Source organism: Amborella trichopoda, chromosome 2 (genome assembly GCF_054954075.1).
Source record: "Amborella trichopoda isolate Santa Cruz 75 chromosome 2, AtrichopodaSantaCruz75HAP2 v2.0, whole genome shotgun sequence".
Lineage (NCBI taxonomy): Eukaryota > Viridiplantae > Streptophyta > Magnoliopsida > Amborellales > Amborellaceae > Amborella > Amborella trichopoda.
Genome location: NC_142337.1, coordinates 8,597,453 through 8,622,227, shown reverse-complemented (window position 1 = coordinate 8,622,227; position 24,775 = coordinate 8,597,453). Strand labels below are relative to the sequence as shown.

Genomic DNA, 24,775 nt, shown 5'->3' with positions numbered 1-24,775 from the left:
ATTGGATTCTAATAACTTTCACATACCCATAATGCGGTCTAGAACATTTTTTTGTTGGGTACATTATGAGCATGTGAGTGGTAAAAAGAGAAAGAATGAGGGAGGGTAGAAAGAGAAAGAGAGAGAGTGAGGGAGGGTAGAGAGAGAAAGATAGAGAGAGAAATGATGAGGGAGGCTAGAGAGAAAGAATGAGAGAGGGTAGAGAGAGAGTGGGGAAGGGAGAGGTTTTTCTTTTTGGTAACTAAAGAGAGAGAGTTTGAGAGAGAAATATAAAAAAATAGGGAAAATATCCTATTATCTCTTATTTTTAACTTCTATATCTCATTAAATCTAAAAATTGAAAATATTACTTGTAAGCAAATAGACTCCATCTCTTCTATCTTCCAACCCCCTAAACCATTTTGACCATGTATTATTGACCTCAACAACTTATGAAATGACTCTATCTTTCTCTCTCTAAAACTCCATCTCTCTCTCACATCATCGTCTCTATCTCTCAAAACTCCATATCTCTCTAAAACCCAAACTCCATCTCCTCTCTCACATCATCGTCTCTCTTTCTCTCAAAACTTCATCTCTCTCGTTAAAACTCAAACTCAAGCTCTCTCTCTCTAAAATTCCATCTCTCTCTAAAACCCAAACTCCATCTCTCTCTCTCTAAAACTCCATCTCTCTCTCTCTGACATAAGAAGGTGTGTTCGTGTTCGAGCTCAAGCTAAACCCCTTGGCTGGTAAACTCACTAAGAAGCGAAGAGAGAGAGATGGAGTTTTAGACAGAGAGAGAGATATAGTTTGAATAGGGTGTCATTTTAATATTTGTTTAGGTCAAAAACTTTATGGTCAAAGGGGTCTAAGAAGTTGTAAGATGAAAAAGATAGAGTCCTTTTGCTTACAAGTAATATTTTCAATTCTTAAATCTCATGAGATATGGAAATTAAAAATAGGGGATAATGAGATATTTTTCCAAAAAAGTATATTGAAAATGGGAAGCAAGAAAAAAAAATGACATTTTGGTCTCAACATGCTGTGGCTATTATATATGGAAGACTAGTATTGGGATTTAGGTATAATAGAAAAAATATTGGGAATAAGATGTATAGAAAGTTGAAATTGGAGGTATCTATACTTTTCCTTAAATTTATTACAGAATTAGTATTACTAGTGTATTGTCTATTTTAGTTAAATAGAATATATTTGGCATATTTTTTAGGGAAATTATAAGATATATCCCTCAAAGTTATGGAGAGTACCGATATACAAAAATTTCACTTAATTATACTCATATCCATTTTTCCTATTTTTTTTATTAGTGCCCATTTTGCCCTCATTATGGACTTAGATTCATCCATGGCGCCACAACCTCCATGGATCTAATGTCAAAATTAAACACTTTTTAAGACATGTCAAATTTAGAATATTTATTTAAACTAAATGGTAAATTACTACAATTTTTTTTTGCAAATAAGACTGCCTTGTAGGGGTGGCAATGGACCCGGACTTGACCATGGATCCAAGGGGTAGACCTACTCGGTTTGGGTATGGGTCCAAAGATTGGACCCGACGGGTTGGGTACGGGTCCAAATCTTGGACTTGAACACTACTTATGTGCCGTTCTAATAATATTTTCAAGGTCCAATATATGAAATATATATATATATATATATATATATATATATATATATATATATATATATATATATATATATATATGAAAAATATGAGATTAGCCTACTAGCTCATATAAACATATGAGCCCAACGGTCCAGATTGAATCGGGGCCGATCTGATGATCACAGATGTCCGGTAGTCTTTGAATTTTATTTATTTTTTTACATATCCAAATCACTTGAAATTTTAGGTGTGCGTTCTTCTCATCAAGAAGCACCTAAAAAAAATATATAAAAAAAAAGTATTTGCGAGAAACAAAATAACCAAAATACCCCCCAAACTTTTTTGGGGGTATTTTGATCAATTTATTTCATGCAAAATATTTTTTTGATATTTTTCGAAGATTCACCTATTTTTGATGAACGCACACCTAAAATTTCAAGTAATTTGGATTTGTAGAAGAAAACTAAACTTCAAATACTACCGGACATCCGTGATCATCAGATCGGCCCATAATCAATCTGAGATGTTGGGCTCATTCATATATATATATATATATATATATATATATATATATATATATATATATATATATATATATATATATATAAATATATGGAAAAGTTTATATAAGGTCGCAACCTTAAACTATAGAATTAAATATGTACCTCAAAAATCCATCAGAAAATGTTGTTTTAATGTCGAAAAACTCTCTAATTGATCATCTCAACATCGAGATGAATGAATATGAAAAGAAAAAACGATTTGAATCCCAAAAATAGTGCATCTTGCAACACATTATCTAGACCGTCCATTTTTCAGATTTTCATATGTTTATAGATCTACTTGATTTTATCCATTTCTTGAGTTTAAAATTTTATAATTAGATATAAAAATGGATTTTAAGTTAACCCTAAGAATTTTTTTTCCCCAAAATTACATGTTATGATAAGATTTAGAGTTGTGCCTTAATTGGATTGTTTAAGGTTGCAACCTCATAGAAACCACACCCTACTAGCTCATATGAACATATGAGCCCAATGACCTATATTGAATATGGGCCGATCTGACAATCACGGATCTCTGGTAAATTTTGAATTTTAATTATTTTTTTACAAATCCAAATTACTTGAAATTTTAGGTGTGTGTTCTTCTCATCAAGGCGCACCTAATAAACATATGAAAAAAATTGTTCACAAAAAATAATGATAAAAATTGATGAACACACACCTAAAATTTTAAGTGATTTGGATTTGTAGAAAAAATAAATAAAATTCAAACACTACTGGATATCCATGATCCTCAAATCAGCTTAGATTCAATCTGGGCCGTTGGACTCATATGTTTATACGAGCTAGTGGGCTAACCCCAGCATATATATATATATATATATATATATATATATATATATATATATGAGAAAAATTTATATAAGGTTGCAACCTTTAAATGTAGAATTACATATGCACATAAAAAATCAATCAAAAAGGTTGTTTTAATGTTGAAAAACCCTCTATTTGATCATCTCAACATCAAGATGTATGAATATATAAAAAAAAAGTTGTTGAGTCTCAAAATGGTACATCTTACAACACATTATTTAGAATATATATATATATATATATATATATATATATATATATATATATATATATATATATATATATATATAAAATCCAATGACAGATTTTATAGATTTTCTCTTACATTTCCTGTTCTATGCGTTTATAGATTTTCTCTTACATTTCCTGTTCTGTGTACGTGAAAGAAATACAAGTGTTTGCAAGTAATACTTCTAAACTTAATTTAGCAAAGCCACGGAAATTTTAAGCGAAAAGTATATGTATGGAATAGTGTCGGTGCAAACTTAAGGAGTTAAAGAAAAGTAGTTAAAAATATCGTCTTCTGCTTCAGGGATTGACACGGCCGATACACCAGAAGAAAGCAATACCAGAACTCTACAATGAATTCCAGAAGGTTGCTTTCCAAACCGTAATTACCTTTTCTTTCTCTTCTTCCAAACCTTTATATGCAGTTGAATTCTGCCGTTTTGTTTTTTTTTTTTTGGAAATTTAAGTAGGATTCATGCGCTCTCCCTCTCTTTTTCCTCTTTTCATTGATCGTTTGAATTTTAGGTTTCAGGAGAAGAGATCACTAGTTACTGGTGACGGGCCTTTTGCTTTGTGATCTCTCTCCATTTGTGTGTTTTAATTTGTTGATATTCTTGTAAGAGGTTAGATCCCTATGAGTTCTTTTTCACAGATGAGATGGCATTTGTTCCTTTTTGAGTTTAGGTTTTGTTAATAATATTGTTCAATTTTCCTGTATTGTAGCCTAAGTTGAGAATAATCCCTGCTATTTATGCTTGTTCCCATGAGTTATTCTGCGTAATTTGTTGATGCTATCTTTATAAGACGGGAATTCTGGATTGTATATCTAATGCACTTTGGATTTTGCATCAACAGATATATTTCATGGAAATCTTGCTCCTGTGAAATAATTTCCTTAACTTGACAGATGTGTCCATTTCATGCCAATTTGATTGATTGTGAAACGTATAAGTGTTCACTCCATGCCATTCCGCTCTTTGTAATCCAGCTATGTATAAAATTATGTATCGGAATTATACGATGCATTCTGTTCCTCTGGTCATTTAGTGATGATTTTGTGGTTGTGTACCTCCAGACATGGGTACATCTGTTGGAAAAATTCATTGGAAGTTGGAACTAGCGAAAATAATTACCAGCATGTGCACGCCTACAAGGCTAGAACTATCCCTTCCACATGAGTGTCAAATGTGTTTATTGTTTTAAATGGAAGAGGAGCTGCAGATTCTGTAGATGTGGAAACAAAGCATTACTGCCTAATTATTTGAAATTGCAATGGGTGAAATAATTCTTTTGAAATGTGGATCTTGAAATTTTGGTGAATATACTAGATATAAACTACCCTTGTGCCGTAGATGATTGCAAGCAGCTCCCTTGAAGCAGTTGATTGCTTGACAAATATAATAGAGCTTTAGGACAAATAATACCAGATAATGGATCTCATATTTTATATGTCATCTTTTCCTTTATTTGCCTTGAGAGCAGCCTTGAATTGGTTTACATCAGCTTTTGACCAGATTTATGGTCTTGAAATTTTTAAGTCCGACAGCATAAAAGGCTTTGAAATAATGATTCTGGAAGAAGTGGATGTGTAAAACCTTGATAGTTTATTAGGGATAAATGTCCATTTCCTTTGATCCATGACTGTAGAACTATGCAATTATTGCGATTTTGGTGGAATGGTTGAAATTATTTGGAAGCCATATGCTGCCTACTAGATTGATCTTATGCATGACAGACTCAATGAAACAATGGGAAAGCACATTTGAAAAAAATAACTTTTCTAATCATGAATAATCCTTAATAAGTAATTGTTACAGATGGAAGAAAGTTGGTCAACTAGTTACCTGCCGAATTTTAGTATACTGCAACACTTGGTTGAGGAACGAGATTGATTGTTTTTCAGAACTTTAGCTGTGATGAGATCTGCAATCATTCTATGTGGTAAAGGGGTCTAGAAATTATGTTGAATTTAACGTTTCTGGAGGGGAGTGTATGAGCTTTGAGTGCTTTTTGTCCTTCATACGATGGATAGGACATTAGAAGCCTAGAGGTATTGCTGTCCTTGCCATTGTTCAGGTCCTCAGAAATGAGAGGATTGTGTTTCTTCGTATTTCAAACTGTGGATGGAGAGTTAGAGACGATAAATTTATCTTTAAGATTATATTGATAAGGCTGTATCTGCCATAATATAGATTGCCGAGTCTTAAATGAGGTAGGAATTTAGGAAAATATTGATAATGGATGTTAATCTTAGCTCCTCCATGCTCTACTTTTAATGGTTAGTTTCCTATTTTCGCCATCTATTATATATTCAACTTCCTATTGTGTAGAGATACGGCATGGTGCCAGTATGTAAACTTCCTTTGTGGATTTCATCCTTGTTTTGCATTGGGTACCTCACTGAGTTGTATTCCTTCCCTTTTTGCCTTCGTTGTCTCAAATTTCTGTTGTTTTAGTCTTTGTTTCTTGTATTATTTTTAACTTCTATGTACTAAGGTGATTTTGTAAAGCGTAAATTACACACTGCATTTTCGTACCTTGGCCTACATTTGGTCATGTAGAGGAAGCTCTTTGTGATATCCATTAAACATATCCCTTTTTAGATTCTTAAATTCTATTTCCCTTAAGTTGTCATTGTATCCAACTGTATGATGGGAAATCTATTTGGCGGAGAAATGGAACCTTTCAAGTAATTACTTGTGCATCTTGATATAAGCCCCTATGTCCTTCTATCTTGAGTACAATTGGAGCACCTCTGGTCTAAGTGAACACAAGCATTAGGAATTGTAAGAAGACTTATTAACTGTCCACATCAATATAAGATTCAGGTTTCGGAAGGTAGAAGAACTATTCTCGCATTGGCTTGATCTGCTAGGTAGAGTTGGCTGGTCATGCGAGGTAAAGCATCAAGCGGGTGGGGGTCACTGGGAGGGGGGCGCTCCCCTCCTTGGTGCGATGGGATGTTAGGCTTTGGCTTAGCTTAGTTTCGCTTCACTTGATAAAGGAGCCCGGTACCCTATATACCTATAGCCAGTCATTCGGGTCACTATAGGTGTTTTAAGGCTACCACCTATGATACTTTTTTATCTTTCGGACTATATGAAACTAGATGATATTTCATTCTGGTGATTGCCACCAAGTCTCTTGCTCCTATTAAACCCAGCCTTAGTAGAAGTGGATAGCAGCACTAGGTGGACGGTCTATGCGCCCCTAAGTGGCATTACCAGCCATTCCGGAGGAGCACTTGACTCAGCAATCTCTAGTCCTCTTCTATCAGGAATAGAAGTTTTACTCTCAGTAGGGGGTGGGGATACAAGCTAGAAGGGAAACCTTCGGTTGACTCTTCCCGTTCTATCCTTCCCTGGTGATCCAGCAGGTCGAACATGGCATCTCTCCCCATGAGGTTGCCCCTAGGTAGGTGATCCTTTTGTCTGGTAGGGAATTGTAAGAACTAAGAAGACTTATCAACTGTCCACATCAATCTGAAGCTACAGAGCATCAATTTATGAGTTCTCATATTCTATCTCTGAGGACTTATGTGCCTATTATGCAGTCTCCATTCTGTTATGGAGAATCTTGGAGTTGTTCATGTAATGGTAAGTACTATTGGCATTCTGGCTGACATGATTAGTATGGAATGTAGTCCTTGATTATAGACTCTGCTTCTGCTGCTGTCATCATGGTTCTTGCTAGTCGAAATGTGTTTGTCTATTCTTAGAGCTGTTGTACTTGTGTGACTTCTACTAGATTGAAGTTCAAATAATTTAATCACAAGTGACTGTTGCTCAAGTAACGAAAATGTTTTGTGTTCTGTTTAGGGACTACCGGAGCAGTAGGAATGCTCTATTTGATGGAATTGAAGAAGGAGGAATAAGGGCTGCCTCCTCTTACTCATCTCATGAAATAGCTGAGCTTGATAATGATAGAGCAGTGGATGGATTGCAAGAAAGAGTTAATATTCTCAAGAGAGTAAGTTATTTTGGCATTATTTTTCCACCTTTCTTGTAATGCTTTTACTATTTATCTGTGTTCTGAACTATTTTCTGAACTTATGTTGTAGCCTTTGATTGTCATTAGTTTCTTTTTCATGATTATGGCCAGGGTTTCTGTGAAATTGAGAAGGTTTTGAAGATGAAATTAGTGTGCACACACTTTAATTCAGTCACACAACTATATACCCGTGTCTGGTTGTGTAGGCATACAACCTGTTTACGTACTTTTGGAAGCAATCTTGTTCGATTTGACCATCAATTTATTTTATTTTTTTGTATCAGGCGTGTAGTCCATCACTTCATGGAGAATTACTATGACAAATATGTATGCAAAGAGTGCCAAGGGAGTGAATACAAGTGTTTGCATCACAGTTAGATGTATACATTTCTTCTCTTTGGATATTACTGTGCTTCTCTTCCAGTTCGCATTTTGAAGAATAGAAGGCCTAGACAGTCATGAATCATTTAGTGAAAAATACCTCTCAATAGCTCAGAAGGACTGTCTAATTTAGTTAGAACTATTGGACTACCCTTGATGTACTAGTTCTACAGGTTACAAATCAACCTCATGCCAAACCCCAAATAGTTACCCACCTCCTCTCTGTGATTTGCTTTATTTCTGCATTGTATGACATATATTTTACTCCAGTATTGGAATCTTGTTTTCAAAATTATGAATCCGTTAAATTGTGGTTTGAATATTGGCTTTTGGAGTAGATACTTTAATGCCTTATATTATATTGCATATCTAATGTTTTTGAAATCTATGTTTTTCATTCCTTCTCATGCAATCAGCCTCAGTTTTTTATAAGCACAACATAGTCTTTATTTTGAACTCAGAAATAGGTTTAGGAAAACTAGAATGTTCGGTTCTTTTGGAATAGTAAATAGCTTAAGGAAAGACTTTGAGATTCGCTACAATGTTAATGATGCCTGTTCTTAAATAAAGGGATTGATGTTGGCTCTTAGTTGTTTCATGTTTTTTCCAAGCATCTGTCTTGTTTGAGAAGTGGAATAGGCTTATATTGTGATTGCAGATGATCACGAGCCATAAAACAAATGTATTTTTCTATTTGGAATTTACATGCACTATCTTTATCCATCATCGAGTCAGATAGGATACTCATGCTTGTGACCATATCCTAGATTTTCTAAAAGTCTCTTTCATGTATCTCTTGCTTTATCTGTGCGTCTTAGTTTTATATTTTTTTACTTTAGTTTTTGATAGAGCAGAGTGGCAGACTAGGATTTGTGTAGTCGACCCCATATAGTTGGAAAAAGACTCAGATGATGATGAGGATGATATTTTTTATTATTTTTAATACGAAATTTCATTTCAAGAGGCATTTTCCTTATGAGTAGTTGGACTCTATTTACATGATTGTACTCTCAAATTTGTATGGTTTCAATTATCGAGACGTAATATGCTTTATACATTTGCTTTATACTCAATATAAACATAAACAGTCTCAAAAAAATAAAAATAAAGGGTTTATTGAATGCAGGTACATCTTATATACTAATGACATAGATATCCCATAGTGTATAGTATTTGTGATTCCTCGCTTACCTTAATCACCCATTCAGCGGCTCATAAGTACTTTGTTAGCAACCATGCTTTTCACTTGCAAGGTTCGCAGCGATTGTTTCTGTGACTACCTTTGCATTAAGTGGCCACAAGTGTTATTTAAAGAATTGATGCATTGCTGGTTGTTAATGTGATTTGTTGCAAGATTGTTGTAGTAAATTTGTGTGGATAAAGTGGCATCAAGTCCTATGACTTTCAAAATGTGAGTGTCCAAATGATCTGTATGCTTATATTGAGCCGTTTTTTGTCAGTTATTCAGCTTTGTTGTTGGTCTAGCAACAACTTCATTTGTTGGCTTTTCCATGTTGTGAGCTTTCCTCTGATGCATGTATTACCCTATACTAGATCCCTGATGACAGACGTTGGGCCCAGTATTCCAAGTGTGCCCCAACATGCAAGGACCTACTTTGAGCACTTAGGATGCCTCTCTAATTTATTTTAGGGTTCTGTGGACTGTATTGAGTTGCAATTCTGAGGCTGTGCATGTGGTTGCTTATAGTTAGGCTTGGTAGTTGTGGGTTATAGGCACTTCAGACTAAATTCTATTGGTCTGCATGTTCTTCATGTAGCTCTTTAGTACTAGGACCTGATTTATTAAAATTGAAGTTTTACGAGGTTTTGTCACTATTTGTTAGTAAATCAGTGTTATCGTCCTTTACCCAATGTAACTCGCCTTTGTTCAAAAGTAAGAAGGACAAAAAAAAAATTCCTTTGTTCAATGTAGATATCTCTTCGTGACCTGACCATTTCTAGAGATCTTGTCTTAAGGGGGGTGGGGGGGTGATTCAAGGGCTGAGGTTGGGGGTCATTAAGATAAATGACCCCACTGTCGAATTGGCTGGAGAGAAAGGATAAGGGTGGGCGTTAGAGACGGACAGAGGGTGACATGATGGATGCTGGTCGAGGGTTAAGTGGACAGATGAAGAAAGAGGTTGGGCTGAAGTGACTGTAGAGGCAGGAGATGGAAGGGATGTATGGGTTAATGGAGGAAGCGAAGGGGCGACCTTGGAAGGACCAGCATCATAGGAGATCTTGGTAGGGGCTAGGGGTCACAGAAGGTGGGTGTAGTTCGCGTAGAGTGGCAGGAGGTTGGGAGGACGAGGATGACCCCAGACGGAGCCATTACTTACACATCGCTATGCTCTTTTGTTGAAACCCAATCACCTTTCTTTCTATTGTAAAACTCAAAATCAGCTTCAGCATGCTCCTTATTCTTCTTCAAGCCCTGGCTGATCTACATCATGGACCTTCAGGGAGGCGAGACGTGAAGTCAATGACCCTGCAGAGGTATTCATCGAGGTTTGATTCGAGAGAACTAGTGTTTTTGCTTCTGGAGTTTACAGAGAGAGTGTGAGAGTGAGTTCTTCCTTCAAGAATGATGGAGCTTCTTTTTCTGGGGATAGAGAAACCAAGAAGGAAGGGTTTCCATTACTTCACAGGATTGAAGAGAGAGAGAGAGAATGGAAGGGTCTAGGAAAGAGTGAGCATGGAAGAGATGTGAGGAAAATTTTGAGGAGACCCAAACAGTCGTTGAGAATCATAAAATCAAATGGCAAGATTTCTCAATTTAGGGCGAAGAAAGTTGTAAGTGTTTTGGACGAAAATAATTTTAAATCATGCATCCAAACTGGCCCTAAGTTGTTTCGTGATCTGAACAGTCTTCCTAGGGGGTCTGCAACAGGCTCTGGGCTTTATCATTGTCAATGGCAGTGCATCCAAGGATTAAAAAAATTTCCGTGATAACAGTTGTTGCTTATATGTTATATAGACCATTGTAATGGTCCATATATCACATTTGTTACGTGGTAGAGAGTACAAAGAACAGTGGTAAATCGTGGCCTTTACCACTAAAGCGACATTTTAATTCTTAAAACCTTGGATGTGACCATCCTACTGAACTCACACTCTCTGCTCATAAACCATTAGAGGGCATCTTCGGGTAGGACTCGAGGGCATCTACTGGCAGGTTTTAGACGCTCAACAGACTTTGGAAGTTCCTCTTACAAATGCAGCTTTTGATGATACAATTTGACTTTAACAGCTATTATTGTAGGGTTTAATGGATTGTCTTTAAATATTTTGTACCAGCAGCTGGGTCTCTTTAATTGACTAACTCTTTTTACAGTAGGCTTAAGTAATTTCTTCTGTACAATGACTACATCATTAGAAAACGTCAACTTTGGATTTATTCTTCTTGTGATAAGATGGGCTTTCCCTTACTAGTGATCTTTCTTAGTGTTACATATGATTATGTCTTCTCAATTGATAATCTACTGTTACTGAGCACATAATTGTTCCTTGCTATCTTTCCAAAAGGCAACAGGCTGTCGGCAGTAGAGTACCATATTAACTTATCTATAACCATCTTAGACTTATACAGATATTATATATTCATAATTCTTATGTGCCATCTTTAGGTAAATGCTTGTCATCTTTAATTAAAATGGAGATTGCACTTTCAGTTCCGTCCGTACTAGACTGATTCTGATTGATACCTTGCCTCTTTGGAACAGTTGACAGGAGATATACATGAGGAGGTTGAAAGTCATAATCGTGCATTGGATCGTATGGTATGCAAGCTTGTTGTCCTAGATTGATTTCCTTTTTTTTTGTGGCAGATGATCTAAAAGCTGTAAATGAGACTTCGGCTTTGCATTTTCTTCGATATAATACAGGGGAATGACATGGACACATCACGAGGAGTCTTATCTGGAACTATGGATAGATTTAAGATGGTAAATGAATAATGCTGCCTCTTATCCTCTCTTTTGACTTTGTGAAAGTATACTGCAACTCCATGGACTTCAGAAAAGCATGGTCCATCCGACCTTTTCTGTCCATTGACAAAATGGTGATGGTGACAGAGAGTATGTGGGCAGGATTACCATTCAGGTGATCCTGTTTTGATGGGTCCACACTGTCACCATGTATCATTTCAATGAGTGCCGATTACCCCTATAGACCTGGTTTTTTCATAGCCCACTGGAGCTGAATTTATTGTTGACTTTCCCTTTCAGAATAAGTGAAAATGTTTTCTACGAAGTAAGATTTGTGAAATGTTAATGAAGTTTCAACATTTGCAGGTATTTGAGACTAAGTCAAGCAGGAGAATGGCTACATTGGTGGCATCGTTTGTGGCACTGTTCTTACTCATCTATTACCTCACCAAGTAGTGGAGTGACCATGGTTAAGTTCAGAATGAATGGTGACTTGACTGCTCTATTACTTAAGATCTGTTACATCTATAACAAGCAGTTCATGCAAAAATACTGAACAATGTTATTCCTTTTGTATGATGTTTACATTGTTTCTCTAGATTTTATTCTCCTAGAAGAATCACATCCTATAGAGTCCAGTTCTGTCCCTTGATTTTCTGCTTTATGGCCTCTTTAATGTTGGGAAAGTTCCTGGGTAAGTTCTTTGCATAATTTCCTGACTGTTTACATTCTCGTAGTTGATTATTCACCAATAATCCTGACAAGAACATGATCCCTGCTTAAAGTGGTGGAAACGCCTCCTATCCCTCACTATAATTTCGTGATTGTAAGCCTCTGAAATTAATTTGATGAACACATGACAGTCTCCACACATGCGAAGGTTCTTAACAATTCGAATGGGGATCATTGGACTCAAACTAAGAAGCCCAAAAGCAATTGCGAGCTTCTCACTATGCAACCCAACAGCATGTTCCTTTTCCTCCTCATCTATATCATACAACACTTGTGATGTATCAGGTTTATGCCCACTTCGCCTCACCTCTTTGTGCATCTCATCAAGCATGCTCTTGATTTCTTCGATTTGCGGGTGCAACTTTTCCCCAACCACAAACTCATGTACTACATTATCCACTTCGAGCAAACTACAACCTGGCATTTTCTTAATATTTCCATCTGCCATCAAATCTCTCACCCTTTTGGCCTCCTCCCACTTACCAGCAGATGCATAAATATTAGATATTAGAGGATACATTGCTTCGTGGCTTGGCTTTGATTCAAGAATATGGTCAATCACCCTCTCTCCTAGCTTGACATTTCTATGGGTTTTACAAGCAGCAAGAAGAGCCCCCCACACTATGACATTAGGTGAAATCCTCATGGTTTTTACAAGCTCATAGGCCTCCTCCAATAGGCCTGCTCGGCCTAAGAGATCAACCATGCAACCATAGTGTTGGATCCAGGGCTTCAAACAATATTCTTCTTCCATACTGCGAAAGTGACTTAAACCTTCGTTCACCAACCCTGCATGACTACATGCACTCAACACCCCTGTAAAGGTGATTTCATTGGGTATCAAGCATGTCATTGCTTTCATTTTCTCAAACAAATCAAGGGCTTCTTTGCCGAGCCCATGCATGGCTTGGCCACATATCATCGCGCTCCATGTGAGCACGTTTCTTCGGGGCATCCTCTCAAACACTTGGAGAGCCGAACTCAAGCATCCACACTTGGCATACATGTCAACTAGAGCTGTCCCCAAGGCTACAATAGGAGGATCAAAGCCAATCCTTCTGGATAAGGCATGCACCCATCTTCCTAAAGCTAGTGCACCCAAATGTGTGCATGCGGTAAGCACATTAACCATGCTTACCTCATCCGGCTTCAACCCAGATAGTTGCATCTCTCTGAAGAGCCGTACCGCTTGTTTCGGGTGGCCGCTCTGTGTATAAGCAGAGATCACAGCTGACCAAGAGACGAGGTTTTTATGAGGCATCAAATCAAAGAGGGCCCTTGCTTGGTGGGGAGCATGCGATTTTGCACAAGCAGAGATCATGGTGTTCCAAGTGACCGTGTTTTTGTGTGGTAGTTCGTCAAATAAACGTAGAGCTTCTTGGAAGAGGTTGGAAGCTCCATAGAGGTGGAGGAGGCAAGTGGCGACGTATACGTGGGTATGGAGGCCAAGAGTGAGAAGGTGGGCGTGGATTTGGCGCCCAACAGGCACGAGAGAGAGAGAGGTGCACGCCTTGATCGCGTGGAGGGAAGTGAAGCTGTCAGGCATGGTGCCCTGGCGGTGCATGAGGGCATATATGCGCAGGGCTTCTTCGGGTGCGGGTTGACTGGAGCCATGTGTGCCCAGTGGTTGAAGCATGGTCTGTCTGTGGTCAGCTTCTTAAATTCAGATCTTGGAAGTAGATGTAGAGCTTAGCGTTGTTTGGTGCTCACCATCTATTTTACCAGGTTGGGTTTTTGTGGCCTATAGACTTCCTACCTAAGATTTGGGTAAGACTTATCATAGGACTGTTTGAACTTTAAAGTTAGGGGATTAAAATGGAAAAAAGATTGTGGGGTGTCGTGGTCCTATTTTAGAAGCTGGTGCTGTTGGGGATAAATGGGGAAGAATAAGTTGCAATGTTGGCTTTGGAGATGTTCCAAGGGAGGGAAGAATAATTCTCGCTTTGTTTACATAACGGAAGGAAGTGAACCCAACAAGCGAGCGTTCAATGACTAGAATGCATGGCGTCCAGAAGCTGCTGCTTTCAGATACTATATCACTTCCAGTGTTTTGTTAATGGGAGGTGGTATGCCGTTTTAAAAGCCGCGGCTTCCTAAACAGCATAAAAATGCATTGAAATGGGTAAGCTATAACTTCCGTACTAACCTCATTCAAGCTGTGGCTACCAAAGTTGGTAGAAGAGGTGGCCACTTTCACCAATCAAACACGCCCTAAAATTTTTGGGTTCAGGTTTAATTTTTTTTTTTTTTTGGGTAATTCAGTGGGGAAGACAGCCCTACCCGTTTTTTCAAATAAATTAAGAGTTCGTTTTTTTTTTCAAATAAAGTAGGAGTTGGTTTTTTGGAGGCGGAAGTGGAATTGGGAACCAAACCTTCGGTTTAGAAATGTCTAAGAAACTTTTGTACCTATGGCAGACCTGTCGGTCGTTGTTGGCAGACAGAACCCCTAGCGTTTACAACTTGGGCATGCTATTTTTGTGCAACAACATAAAAAACTTAAAAAAAATAAATAATACAAAGTAAAATTGTATTACAAAGTAAAATTGTTGAACCTCATAGATTGGCAATGTAACTGTCCTGATCAGTTGTGATATTCACTTTGCACCGAAATTGTTCTCTCCAATTTGACAAATAAATCATGTCCAATCAGTCAATCTCTTTAGGCTCACAAATAAAAGGTATATGTCAACATTGTTTAGTACTACTACATAACTCACTTGTTAAGAGGTGCGAGCTAATTCAAGTAGAAGGTTAAAAAAAAAAAAAAAATCGGTACAATAAGGCATGATTAGAAGTAATGAGGAAAAATATGAAAACTTATAACCTCACTGGTATGATCTTTGATAAAGCAAAATGACAAGATGAAGATTCATGCAGCCGACTCCAAATAGCTGAGAAAGACTTCAATGATGATGATGATGCTAAGTTCAAGTGAAAACCTGCCCTAAGGCTTGTATTCATTTTCTTTTCTTCACAAGGCCAAGCTTGAATCAAGGTTACCACCCTCAAACGTGCCTCATTCACAACTTGACACTGTGCTGTGGCATAAAAAGTCTCTCTCTCTCTCTCTCTCTCTCTCTCTCTCTCCATAGTAAAGCCATCCAGAAATCCTTCTATAAATGACTTCCATTTTCATGTCTATTGTATTTTCTCTGTCGACCAAATATTGGTTTCCAAGGAAGATAAAGAAACTCTAATTGATGCTCGCTTCCCTCGGCAGGTTCATTTCTAACTGATTCCAGTTATCAAAAGGACCATCAAATCCTGTTATGGGACACCTGACTCCTATATACTGCAATAGTAAACTCTCACAAGCACGGTTCTTTAAAAAAATTTCAAACTCATGCTTTTAAAGCATCCTCTAATGGCGAATGTTATACAAGTAGAAGGATTGAAGTAGGACTTTTGAGATTGTCCCTTGAAACTAAGCAGCTTTGTAGAGATTGGGGAACTTTCATAGCAAACAACTGACATGATTTGGGATCAAAAAAATGGTTAGAAAAGGGAGCTGTAAAATGATGATAGCAAAATCCTGCCATCAAAACCCTTGTAATCAAGACATTTAGAAGATTTTTCATCAAGGAGATTGAGAGGAGTTCAATCCAAATGCATGCTTTCAATCACTTTACCCATGCCACTGCTGAATCAAAATCATCAGAAAAGGTGCAACATTGCCAAATCTATGCCCCCCACCAGTAACTGTGCTTGTCCTAATCAAACAAGCTAGATTATTATGTGCAGTAAAAATATACCTTTTTGTGCATGTAAGGTCTAGGCATTCTCTTGGTGTAGTTTCAATTTGACAAGATAATATTGAGATCCTAAAGGCAATGTAAATATCTGGTCACATAGAAAATTTGCTTAACACAACCATGCATTAGCAATCGAATTTGACAGGAGCAAACTACTCATTTTGGATCCCATAAAGGATACCAGTGTGGTTTGATTCCTTGTAAGCTCCCATTCCCAATTGATGCACTATATTGAGACCAACATACTGATGAGTGAAAATAATTTTACAATTGCCTCTGAGCATGCATAGTGGTCTTAGTATTTTATTTTAGAAAGGTAAACCTTTATTTATCTATCAAGATACGTGTTTTCTTGTTTTTATTTTGTCTACATTTATCAGATACAATAGTAATCACTCCTAGTACAAGGGTTGGCAGTAAACTATACTTCCAAACCATATTTGGTTCAAGTTGAGCGTTCTCTGAGAGTCTCATGCTGCTGCATCAGCTGGAGAAGCATGCTTTTGAACAACATAGACAGGGTCACCAACCCTAACAACTTTACCTCCTCCTGAAGGGCTTATGGATTCGTTGCAGACTAGATTCTGCCCAAAGTAAACCTGCAAAATACGGTTGTTACTGGTGATATCAGTCATAGTATAGTAAATAGCTAATTGGTTGTTCTGTTTTCAAGTTCTTCCTCACCTTCCCCTGTGATCTCTTGGTGGGGCGCAAGGCCTGGTCAGAGCGGAACTTTTTCAGAGTAGCAGTTGGTTCATTACTCACAATTCCAGTATCTTGATTGATTGTGGGCACCTGGAGAGTTTGCACATCCATGGTTCAGCTCCCTGGCTTTAATGGAGTTCCCAAAAGTGCATTCTAACTCCATAAAAGCTAAGAATTCTCAGACAGTAGCAATTATTCCAGCAAAAAAAATATTTCTATAAAGGAATATGTATATCAAATGAGTTCATGAAAGATGTAGCCCAATTGGGGTTTTCCTAAACAATGCCTTTTCACATGAAGACAGCATTATTCCTTGTAAGATCCTTCTATCATAAGACCAGGCTTGTACATTACCATTTAAGGTTTAAATTATAAGGGAAATATAAACACAAGCTGCTTATAAGTATAGAATAACGTAGCCATGAAGAGAGAGAGAGGTCTGGGATTTTTATGAACTAGAGCTTTTAATGAGGGGGAGAGCCTTGGGATTTTTGTAAACTAGAGTTTTTAATAAGGGAATGAGCAATGTGGGCATTTGATCTGATGACACAAAGTCAATAGTACAATGAATTTACCAAAAAAAAAAAGGAAAAAAAGAAGAAAGAGGACTACAGTGGAACAAAAAGTTCATAGAACCAAGGATCAGAGGAAAGGTATCACGTGAATAACAATCTGAAATAGGAAAGGAGACATGAGCAACAATTCAGCTTCTGCCAATAACACAAGGAAGAATCCAAGGGTCGAACCTAGTTCAAAAGCATGAGCTAATATCGTCATTTAATTCTGAAGCACAAAATGTAGAGTCATATCACAGTCACAAAAACAAAGACAGTGAGTGGGGTTCATAGAGCCAGGTTAAGGGAAAGGGAGTAGAGAAAGAACTTGACAGATCCAATTATAAGAAATCGACTTCTATTAAAAAAGTATTGAAGGATAGAACATGTAAAACTAGTAACATTCCTTTGGTTCAAGTCTTATTTGGGACTTGTCTGCCTATACGTTGGTTTGCACCTTAGGTGCAACTTACCCTTATTCTGATCCATGAATACTCATTAAGAAAGAAAAACAAAGAAAATCCAATAGGCTCCACGGGTTATCATGTTCCAACCCTAATACCTGCTAGATAACATCTTGGATGCCTTCCGATCAGGACCAAGTAACTCACATGCCTCTTAGAAGTTTGGACAACAATGTAAAACAGAAAATGCAACTAATCCCTCACTGTAAGGCAAGAGAACAAATTGTATATAGAAAGATCAAAATGCTTTCAGATGTGGACTATTTCTATGATTAGCAAGTTAACATCATAATTCCTAATGCATTAATTTTCTTTGAAGTTTTCAAGCTGTATTAGGTAAGGAAGAAGATATGCGATATGCAAGCAAATATCTATCCATTATATTAATTGAGATTGCATATACAAGTGTTTATGTGGGCACGAGCCAATACAATAAAATTTAACCTCTTCACCTTGCAACGTGAGCATAATTTCACCCCATTGAACATCAGTTTGCTGATTTTCAATACTTTCCAGAGATCCTCTGAAAATGGTTCACATCCCTCAACAAGGATACTGCATCACTCAAATAAAGAAAAAGATATATTATTCTATGTACAACCACAAAAAAATAAAAAAAAACCAACAATCACTTATATAACAGAAACATGCATTTGAAGTGATAAAATGAACAGTATCTTCACCTCTCCCGAAGGAAAAAGCTAAAAAATGTGAAACAGAAAACCTACTTCGGCCTGAATCGGTTGATCGGTAAAGGCACATCAAGAATTTTGTTTAAAGCATCAAGTGAAGCCTGAGTCAATAGAACAGATAAACTCAATTGAGGACTTGGGTCTACTTCAAGAAATCATTCAATATTTCTTTACTTGACCTGAGAGATCAGCATGAATGGGTAACCATCAGAAAACATGGTCTTATAGCCGTGGGCATAATTGTGATCCACGTACCTTGTCCCCAGTTCTGCAATGGTAAAAATGTACGAACACCCTGTATCAGTGAATGATGTTTCCAAATTCAAAATAAACAGAAGTTCTGAAACCTCCAATTGTATACCATTCCAGAGCGATTACAATAAGTTTTGTGATTCTCAAAGATAAAAGTAATACGTTGCATATTGATTTCTGGTTCTCTGTTCCCCCTATTACACTCACATAAGTGTGCACATCCGTGAGAGCCCAGAGTTATCATTAGCTAAATACCATCTAAGGTGAAAGTTCCAATCATATTGCTCCTATTGAAGGACAATATTAAGCAAATTTTTGGAAAAAAAGAAGAAGAGAAAATCAAATGTGCAGATGAAATACATCCCTTAAAAAAAACACAACACATTTTTCTTCATTACTCTCTTAAGCATAGAAGAATTCTATCAGCTTGAGCACATCAATATAAATTCCCGAAAGGACTTCCATACTTGGAACATCCTCATTCAGAATAACATCCAATCTGCATAGATTAAAAATTAGAACAGATACACTAGCATGTAATAGGACCAAAGGACAGTTTATTGTCAAACGCCATAAATTTTAAGTTTGGAACATGCAGTGCTTTCGATAAGTTTTTTATGAAATTGCTTCATGAGGAAGAGAGTACAAGAAGATAAAGAAAATCCTGAGTTCCAAGAGAAAAGTTTGACCAAGGTAAATTCCATTTCGGTTCTCATTTTATGTGTCCCAATTACTTTTATAGATTACAAAGACAAAATGATCAAGAGCCAAATTTCGATATTGTTGTTGATTCAGTAAAGCATTGTAAACTTATGGGGGTGTCCAAAGCTCAAGAACAATCACACTTTAACTTGAACCATGTAGGGATAGAGAAGAGCTTTAATTTTGTTCTTGTTCATCATAAGAAATCACAAGAAAGGTTCTTGTTTGAAGTTTCATCTCTAACATACAATTAAATTGGCAAGGAAATATGCTAAAGTCGGTTCGCATAGAAAAGTTTGCTTACAACACACACACAACTTTTGTCGGCACTTTCCCTTCTGTACTTGCTTCCAGTATTTAATAAGAAAAATATAACATCTATTCAACTCCAAGTTATCATTGACTGAAGCATTAAAAGACATCTACAACAAGAAGGTTGCACCATGAATGCCATGTCTCTCTGGATATACAATCCTACTATTTCCAGATTGAATCATGTACTGACTGCATTTCTTCGCAAGCGAGATCTTATTTGTGTGACCTTCTGACCTTGCTTTCATTGGTTATATAGTGATCCCTTATGGTTAGATGAGAAAGTAGATCATACACTAATGGCATGTGGTGCCCGGTACACCAAAGGAAAATCCGCAGTTTGTGCCTGATGGCAGATGGTGAATACTAACAATAGTTCTTCTAATTAAATATAATTACCTGGGAATGGTAAATCTACACATCCAATCATCAGGAACGAGCAGTGGATGCCCCGTATACCATTTTTGTGCTGTATACTTTATGTTATGACATTACACAAGATAACGCAATTTCTTATCTTATATAAATATACGGAAACTAGATTCCAGAATATAAATGTTTGTTTGCGACTTGGTTTTGGGGTGTTGTCTATAATGGTACCTTCATCACAAGAGGTCAAATCTCTCTCTCTATATATATCTGTGTGTGTCTGTGTGTGTGTGTGGAGATGCATGCAGACACACATATACGAAGGAAAAGTTACAGCAAATATATGCATTTAAAATGCATCATCATAAGTATCTAGAATTATTCAATTATCCAATCAATGCATGTTAATGGAAAGAGAGTAGGATGCACTACTTTAGTTATGCACTGGTGGATCCTAATCTTTCCCCATTACTGTCCATCCATTGATTGGACAGTGATGACAGAAATGACCATAAACTTACTATGGTCATATTTCTACGGTCATATGACCATACTACAATTTACCATATACAGAACTATTAAATGCTTACAAAAATGCATGCTTCTGATGCCTTGGAGTAAAGAGAAATCAATCCACGTTCATATCATAATTACATCTGATCCACGGTAATTAAATAGAAAAATTGAGAATAGTTACTATAAAATAGCAAAATACGCATACCGTAGCACAAAGGAAAACATAAAATCAGGTTAATGAAATGTTACTTTTCAACAACAATGTGTAAGGAGCCCTTGCCTGTGTTAAACCGCACTAACTGACTTGGTTTCTCGAGGTACTTGGAAAACCAATTTGAGGCTTCAGGTCCTTCATCCAAGCCAGGGCCAGACCACTCCCATATGGAGACACCATCAATTTTTTTACAATTTTTATTCAAAGAAACCTTTAGTGTTTCCATCCCAGGAGCCTTCAATACTACAAAAAAAACGTGTATCAATCAGCACAAATAAAATGGAAGAGTCCAAGCAAAAAAAGTGAAATATTGAAGAACTTATGAAATAACAAAACAAGCAAAAGATATATGGTTGTCAGAAGACCATGCTTGTATGTCATAGACACTGCTCTGATAAAATAAAGTGAACCGCCGCCTATCAAACTTCAGAAACTCTTGGAGGCTGAAATTACAGATAATCAAGCATGTGCGGATCCGAGGTAATAAAAGAATTCTATGCTTATAACTAAAGAAGAAATTACCTATTTTTTGGTAACTTGGAAAATCCTTAAATAGTTTTTTAGAGAAAATTCATTAAATTAATATTTTATTGCATTTAATTAATTAATCTATTAATGAAATAGATAGTTTTTAAAGCATTTAATTGATAAACTAAAATTTTAAAATGAATAACCCCTTGCTTGTTCTTTGGTGATGGTTCGAGGTAAAAAATATCCCTATACTAAAGATGTTGGAGTTTAGAATACTGTGACAATTTTCAGTGCCTTAGTAAATCACTGATTTTCTATCCCCCTATATCCATTCTTAAATCTATTAGTATAATATATTAGTGAAAAACATCATAAAACGTTCAGCATAATAATGCCTGTCATGCCGTTAAATGTTCCCTAAACCTTGTCATGGCGAAGCTTGAAAGGTGCTAACAACCTTCTTCTCAGGGACAGACTATTCCTTGTAATCAGTATTAGCTCAATGGATTTCCACACGACCTCCCATATTCCTTTCTGATAATGAAGAGGAAGGCATCAAAAAGAAGTCAAACTTGATTCTCAGTGTAACTTTTGAAGCACGTACAAACATGATCAGCTCCTTGTTAGTAGAAAAAACTGCCCTTACATCCATCACAAGGCTTGCTGAAGTTATAAATTATCATGACCTTTCTACAAACCGCTTCCAAATTTGTTAACAATAGAGTGGAAGGTACCAAAAAGAACAAGCTAATTTTCAAGTCCAAAAGAATGAACAAGGTTGACGAACTCCTAGTTGGTTGAATAAATGGCATCCTCTCCTAGCTTGCTTATTTAAGTCTTAGATCTCTCCTCCATCAAACAGGCATGAGATGCACTATACACCATCAGTGGAGTTCTAAAGCATGATAACTGGGGTCTCAACCCATTATCTTTATTTGGAAAAACTCAAAGGCCTAGGCAATCACCTCGCAGCCTTTCTTCAATAAATAGGTTGCTAATCTCCCCACTCCTCTATATGCAATGTTTGGTGATCTAAATATGCCATGTCTCATTTACCAGTGATCAGGGAACTAAAACAAGAATGCCCTTCTTTTGAATATGTTAGATGTGCTGGAATTTGATGCTTGTGAAACATTTGTGGAAAAGATTGAAATAATGGAAGTGACCTTGGCTGAATTGTTACATTCTTGAGGTACCTTGTGTAATGATTCCAAAAACTAGTACAAGTGGAGCATAAAACAAGAACCCATCAAGATGGATGAAAACCCTGAGGTCCTTTATGTTTTATACACATCAAAGAATGAAAACAATCCCTTGGGCCTATACAGGTTGATGGTGTGCCCTTAGCACTAAATAATGGTGCAAACCGGTAATGTACAGGTTGTGATAGTCACCTCCATTAGAAATGCATGGTTGATTACGATAAACATGCACATGCACAACCACAATTTATGGACGTGGAATGGAAAATCTTCAATAGCACCTAAAATAAAAGCCGAAACTTGCTGGCTCTTGACACATTGCATCAAATTGTGGGATTGAGGTTATCATAAGGATATTGTCCGGAGATTTACCCAAAAAGAGGATATTGTTCAGAGTCAACAACCATAGAAACCAGAGGACCTAACATGTATTAGAAATTTTTATCGTTTACAGACATCCAGTGAATTATTAGATAATTCATTTCCATTTTTTCTGAACAAATTTATCATATCCATATACAATTGATTTATAATCATTACTCTGAATTAGCCAATAAGAGAATCCAGAGAAAATGTTGCCTTTAATTACATTATTGGGAAGAGAAAATCCATGTGTGTGTGTGTGTGAAAGAGAGAGATGCTATGTCGTTTCCCATTATATAAAAACACTCAAGTCAAAAAGCCTGTAGGTGAAGATCTATAACATATACAGATCTAATGTGCTAAAAATTCATGATGATACAACATTTTTAAAAAAAAGTGATCTGCTAATCAGTATACAAAAACATATCTTGTCAAGGAAATCCTTAGTGCAAAATTTATTACAGCCAGAATGCTTCACCTAAATAGGATTCATCCGTGGGATTCCAGTCCTCGGTAAATGCCTCTTTTGGCAAATCAACCTCAACTAATGCAAGCTTCGGCTCAACTCTTTGCGTGTATGCTCGGCCTTTTGAGTTTACAACCATCCATTGCCTGTCCCAACGAAACCCTACCACGGAATAACAAGAAAAGGAGAAAAGAAATTAGATTAATAGAGACATATTACCCTTTGTCATTTGTACCTGCAATCAATCAATTTTTAATCGTTGCCCACATTCAATTTTAAGTTTAAATCATTTTATTGAACAAGCAGTGCATCTATGGATGATCTAAGGCTTGTGATGGTTGAATCTACACAGTTGTATCAGCCTAATACATCTCCTATAATACTATGATAGCGTTTAGTACTAACTGCATATATAAACCAATACAGTGCTATAAAATATCAAACTTAGAACAAAATGAAGTGCAGAATTCCAATTGCTTGTGCCGTCTACTGTGCAAAAGATGAAAGGACTGTGTAATCCCCGATTTCACAAAAGTTATTCTGATTCCCCTGTAAAACCTTTTGTTAAGGTCAAGCAAAGAAATGCACCGAAAAGATGAGTTCGAAGCTGATTTTTACAGCAACAACGATGCGGATTTCATGAAAAATGAATGGCTGACATGCAAGCTTTCATTGAAATATCACGAAATTATTTTCGGAAAGGCAGACCAGAGGACCATATCTGTTTCTCCTAAAATTTAAAACGTTTTATGATCTAGAGGAACAGGAAACAATCAAACAATTGAAGAATAACTTGAAACTACAGCCAAGGAAGTGAAACTCAACAAGAAAGAGAAAACAAAGGAATCCCACCTCCAAAGCATCGGTATTCAGTTGCAGAAACAGTTACAGAGAACTTCAAAGTTCAAATTATGCGAATATTGTACTTGAAAATTTTGAATTGACATGAACACCATAGTTCTGGTTGGAGATGCTAGTATTTCACCATTCCTCAATGAAATAGAATTAAAAAATTAAGAAAATTTAGGAAACCGTGTAATTTATAAGATATGAAGGCTCTCTGAGTCAATAAAAGATCGAGAGAGAAAGACCTGTGGGGGTGATGGAGCATTGAGGCAGGGAAATGCCTCGGCATGACTTAATGGGATAAACGAAGATCTCACTGATTCTGGCGTCTGCTGCACCCAAGACCACCATGGAAGCAGCTGCGTGCTAACTTTCTCTCTCTACGCGCACAGTTTCTCTCTCTAGCAAACTCTCTCAACAGAGTCAGTCTCCCTCTCTAAAAGTGAAGCAACAGGTGGTGAGCTTGGCTCTTATACAAAAGATATTCTTCCCGCGAATTCTCTCTCTGCCATGAGGACTTCAGATTTGCGCACAAATAGACGGTTCCGGGTATGGGTCCTCGACCCGCGGGTCGGGTCGGGTCTGGATCTAAAACTTTGACCTAAATATTATTCGGGTTTGGGCCAAGGTCTAGGTTCGGTTGGATAC

At 36.9% G+C, this 24,775-nt stretch overlaps 2 protein-coding genes and 1 pseudogene across 6 annotated transcripts; 1 reads left to right on the top strand and 2 right to left on the bottom strand.

Annotated features, from left to right (window-relative positions):
- The first annotated feature begins 3,301 nt into the window (after positions 1–3,301).
- Positions 3,302–12,162, top strand: LOC18443265 (bet1-like SNARE 1-1). 4 transcript variants are annotated; one of them, XM_006853457.4, is made up of 6 exons: positions 3,302–3,394; positions 3,523–3,585; positions 7,037–7,187; positions 11,312–11,368; positions 11,474–11,533; positions 11,882–12,162. In XM_006853457.4, the coding sequence occupies exons 2-6, from the start codon at positions 3,572–3,574 to the stop codon at positions 11,969–11,971; spliced, it is 372 nt and encodes a 123-aa protein (XP_006853519.1). In that variant the 5' UTR covers positions 3,302–3,394; positions 3,523–3,571; the 3' UTR covers positions 11,972–12,162. The 4 variants fall into 4 exon arrangements, with proteins under 4 accessions (XP_006853519.1, XP_020528461.1, XP_088713955.1 ...); XM_020672802.2 differs by having other exon boundaries at positions 3,334–3,394; positions 3,523–3,600; XM_088857829.1 differs by lacking the exon at positions 3,302–3,394 and having other exon boundaries at positions 3,478–3,585.
- LOC105421343 (pentatricopeptide repeat-containing protein At3g62890 pseudogene) lies at positions 12,058–13,883 on the bottom strand (annotated as a pseudogene). The gene has a single exon (XR_016049057.1). The product of XR_016049057.1 is annotated as a pentatricopeptide repeat-containing protein At3g62890 pseudogene (transcript).
- Positions 13,884–16,300: 2,417 nt separating this feature from the next.
- Positions 16,301–24,571, bottom strand: LOC18443263 (Molybdenum cofactor sulfurase family protein). The gene is made up of 8 exons (XM_006853455.4): positions 24,373–24,571; positions 23,294–23,443; positions 20,846–21,022; positions 18,594–18,682; positions 18,451–18,515; positions 18,175–18,277; positions 16,684–16,794; positions 16,301–16,598 (listed from the first exon to the last, which is right to left on the bottom strand). Exons 1-8 carry the CDS (start codon positions 24,476–24,478, stop codon positions 16,470–16,472), a joined length of 930 nt encoding a protein of 309 aa, XP_006853517.1. The 5' UTR covers positions 24,479–24,571; the 3' UTR covers positions 16,301–16,469.
- Positions 24,572–24,775: the final 204 nt, after the last annotated feature.

What these genes read in the sequence shown, in the direction of transcription:
- LOC18443265 (XM_020672802.2), top strand. Translation starts at nt 3,572, where the DNA reads ATGAATTCCAGAAGGTTGCTTTCCAAACC. An exon ending in AGAAGGTTGCTTTCCAAACC is followed by an intron (nt 3,601 to 7,036) that starts GTAATTACCTTT and finishes TGTTCTGTTTAG; the next exon opens with GGACTACCGGAGCAGTAGGA. An exon ending in CTATGGATAGATTTAAGATG is followed by an intron (nt 11,534 to 11,881) that starts GTAAATGAATAA and finishes CAACATTTGCAG; the next exon opens with GTATTTGAGACTAAGTCAAG.
- LOC18443263 (XM_006853455.4), bottom strand. Translation starts at nt 24,478, where the DNA reads ATGGTGGTCTTGGGTGCAGCAGACGCCAGAATCAGTGAGATCTTCGTT. An exon ending in CACGGATGAATCCTATTTAG is followed by an intron (nt 21,023 to 23,293) that starts GTGAAGCATTCT and finishes TTTTTTTTGTAG; the next exon opens with TATTGAAGGCTCCTGGGATG. An exon ending in CCAAGAGATCACAGGGGAAG is followed by an intron (nt 16,599 to 16,683) that starts GTGAGGAAGAAC and finishes CGTATTTTGCAG; the next exon opens with GTTTACTTTGGGCAGAATCT.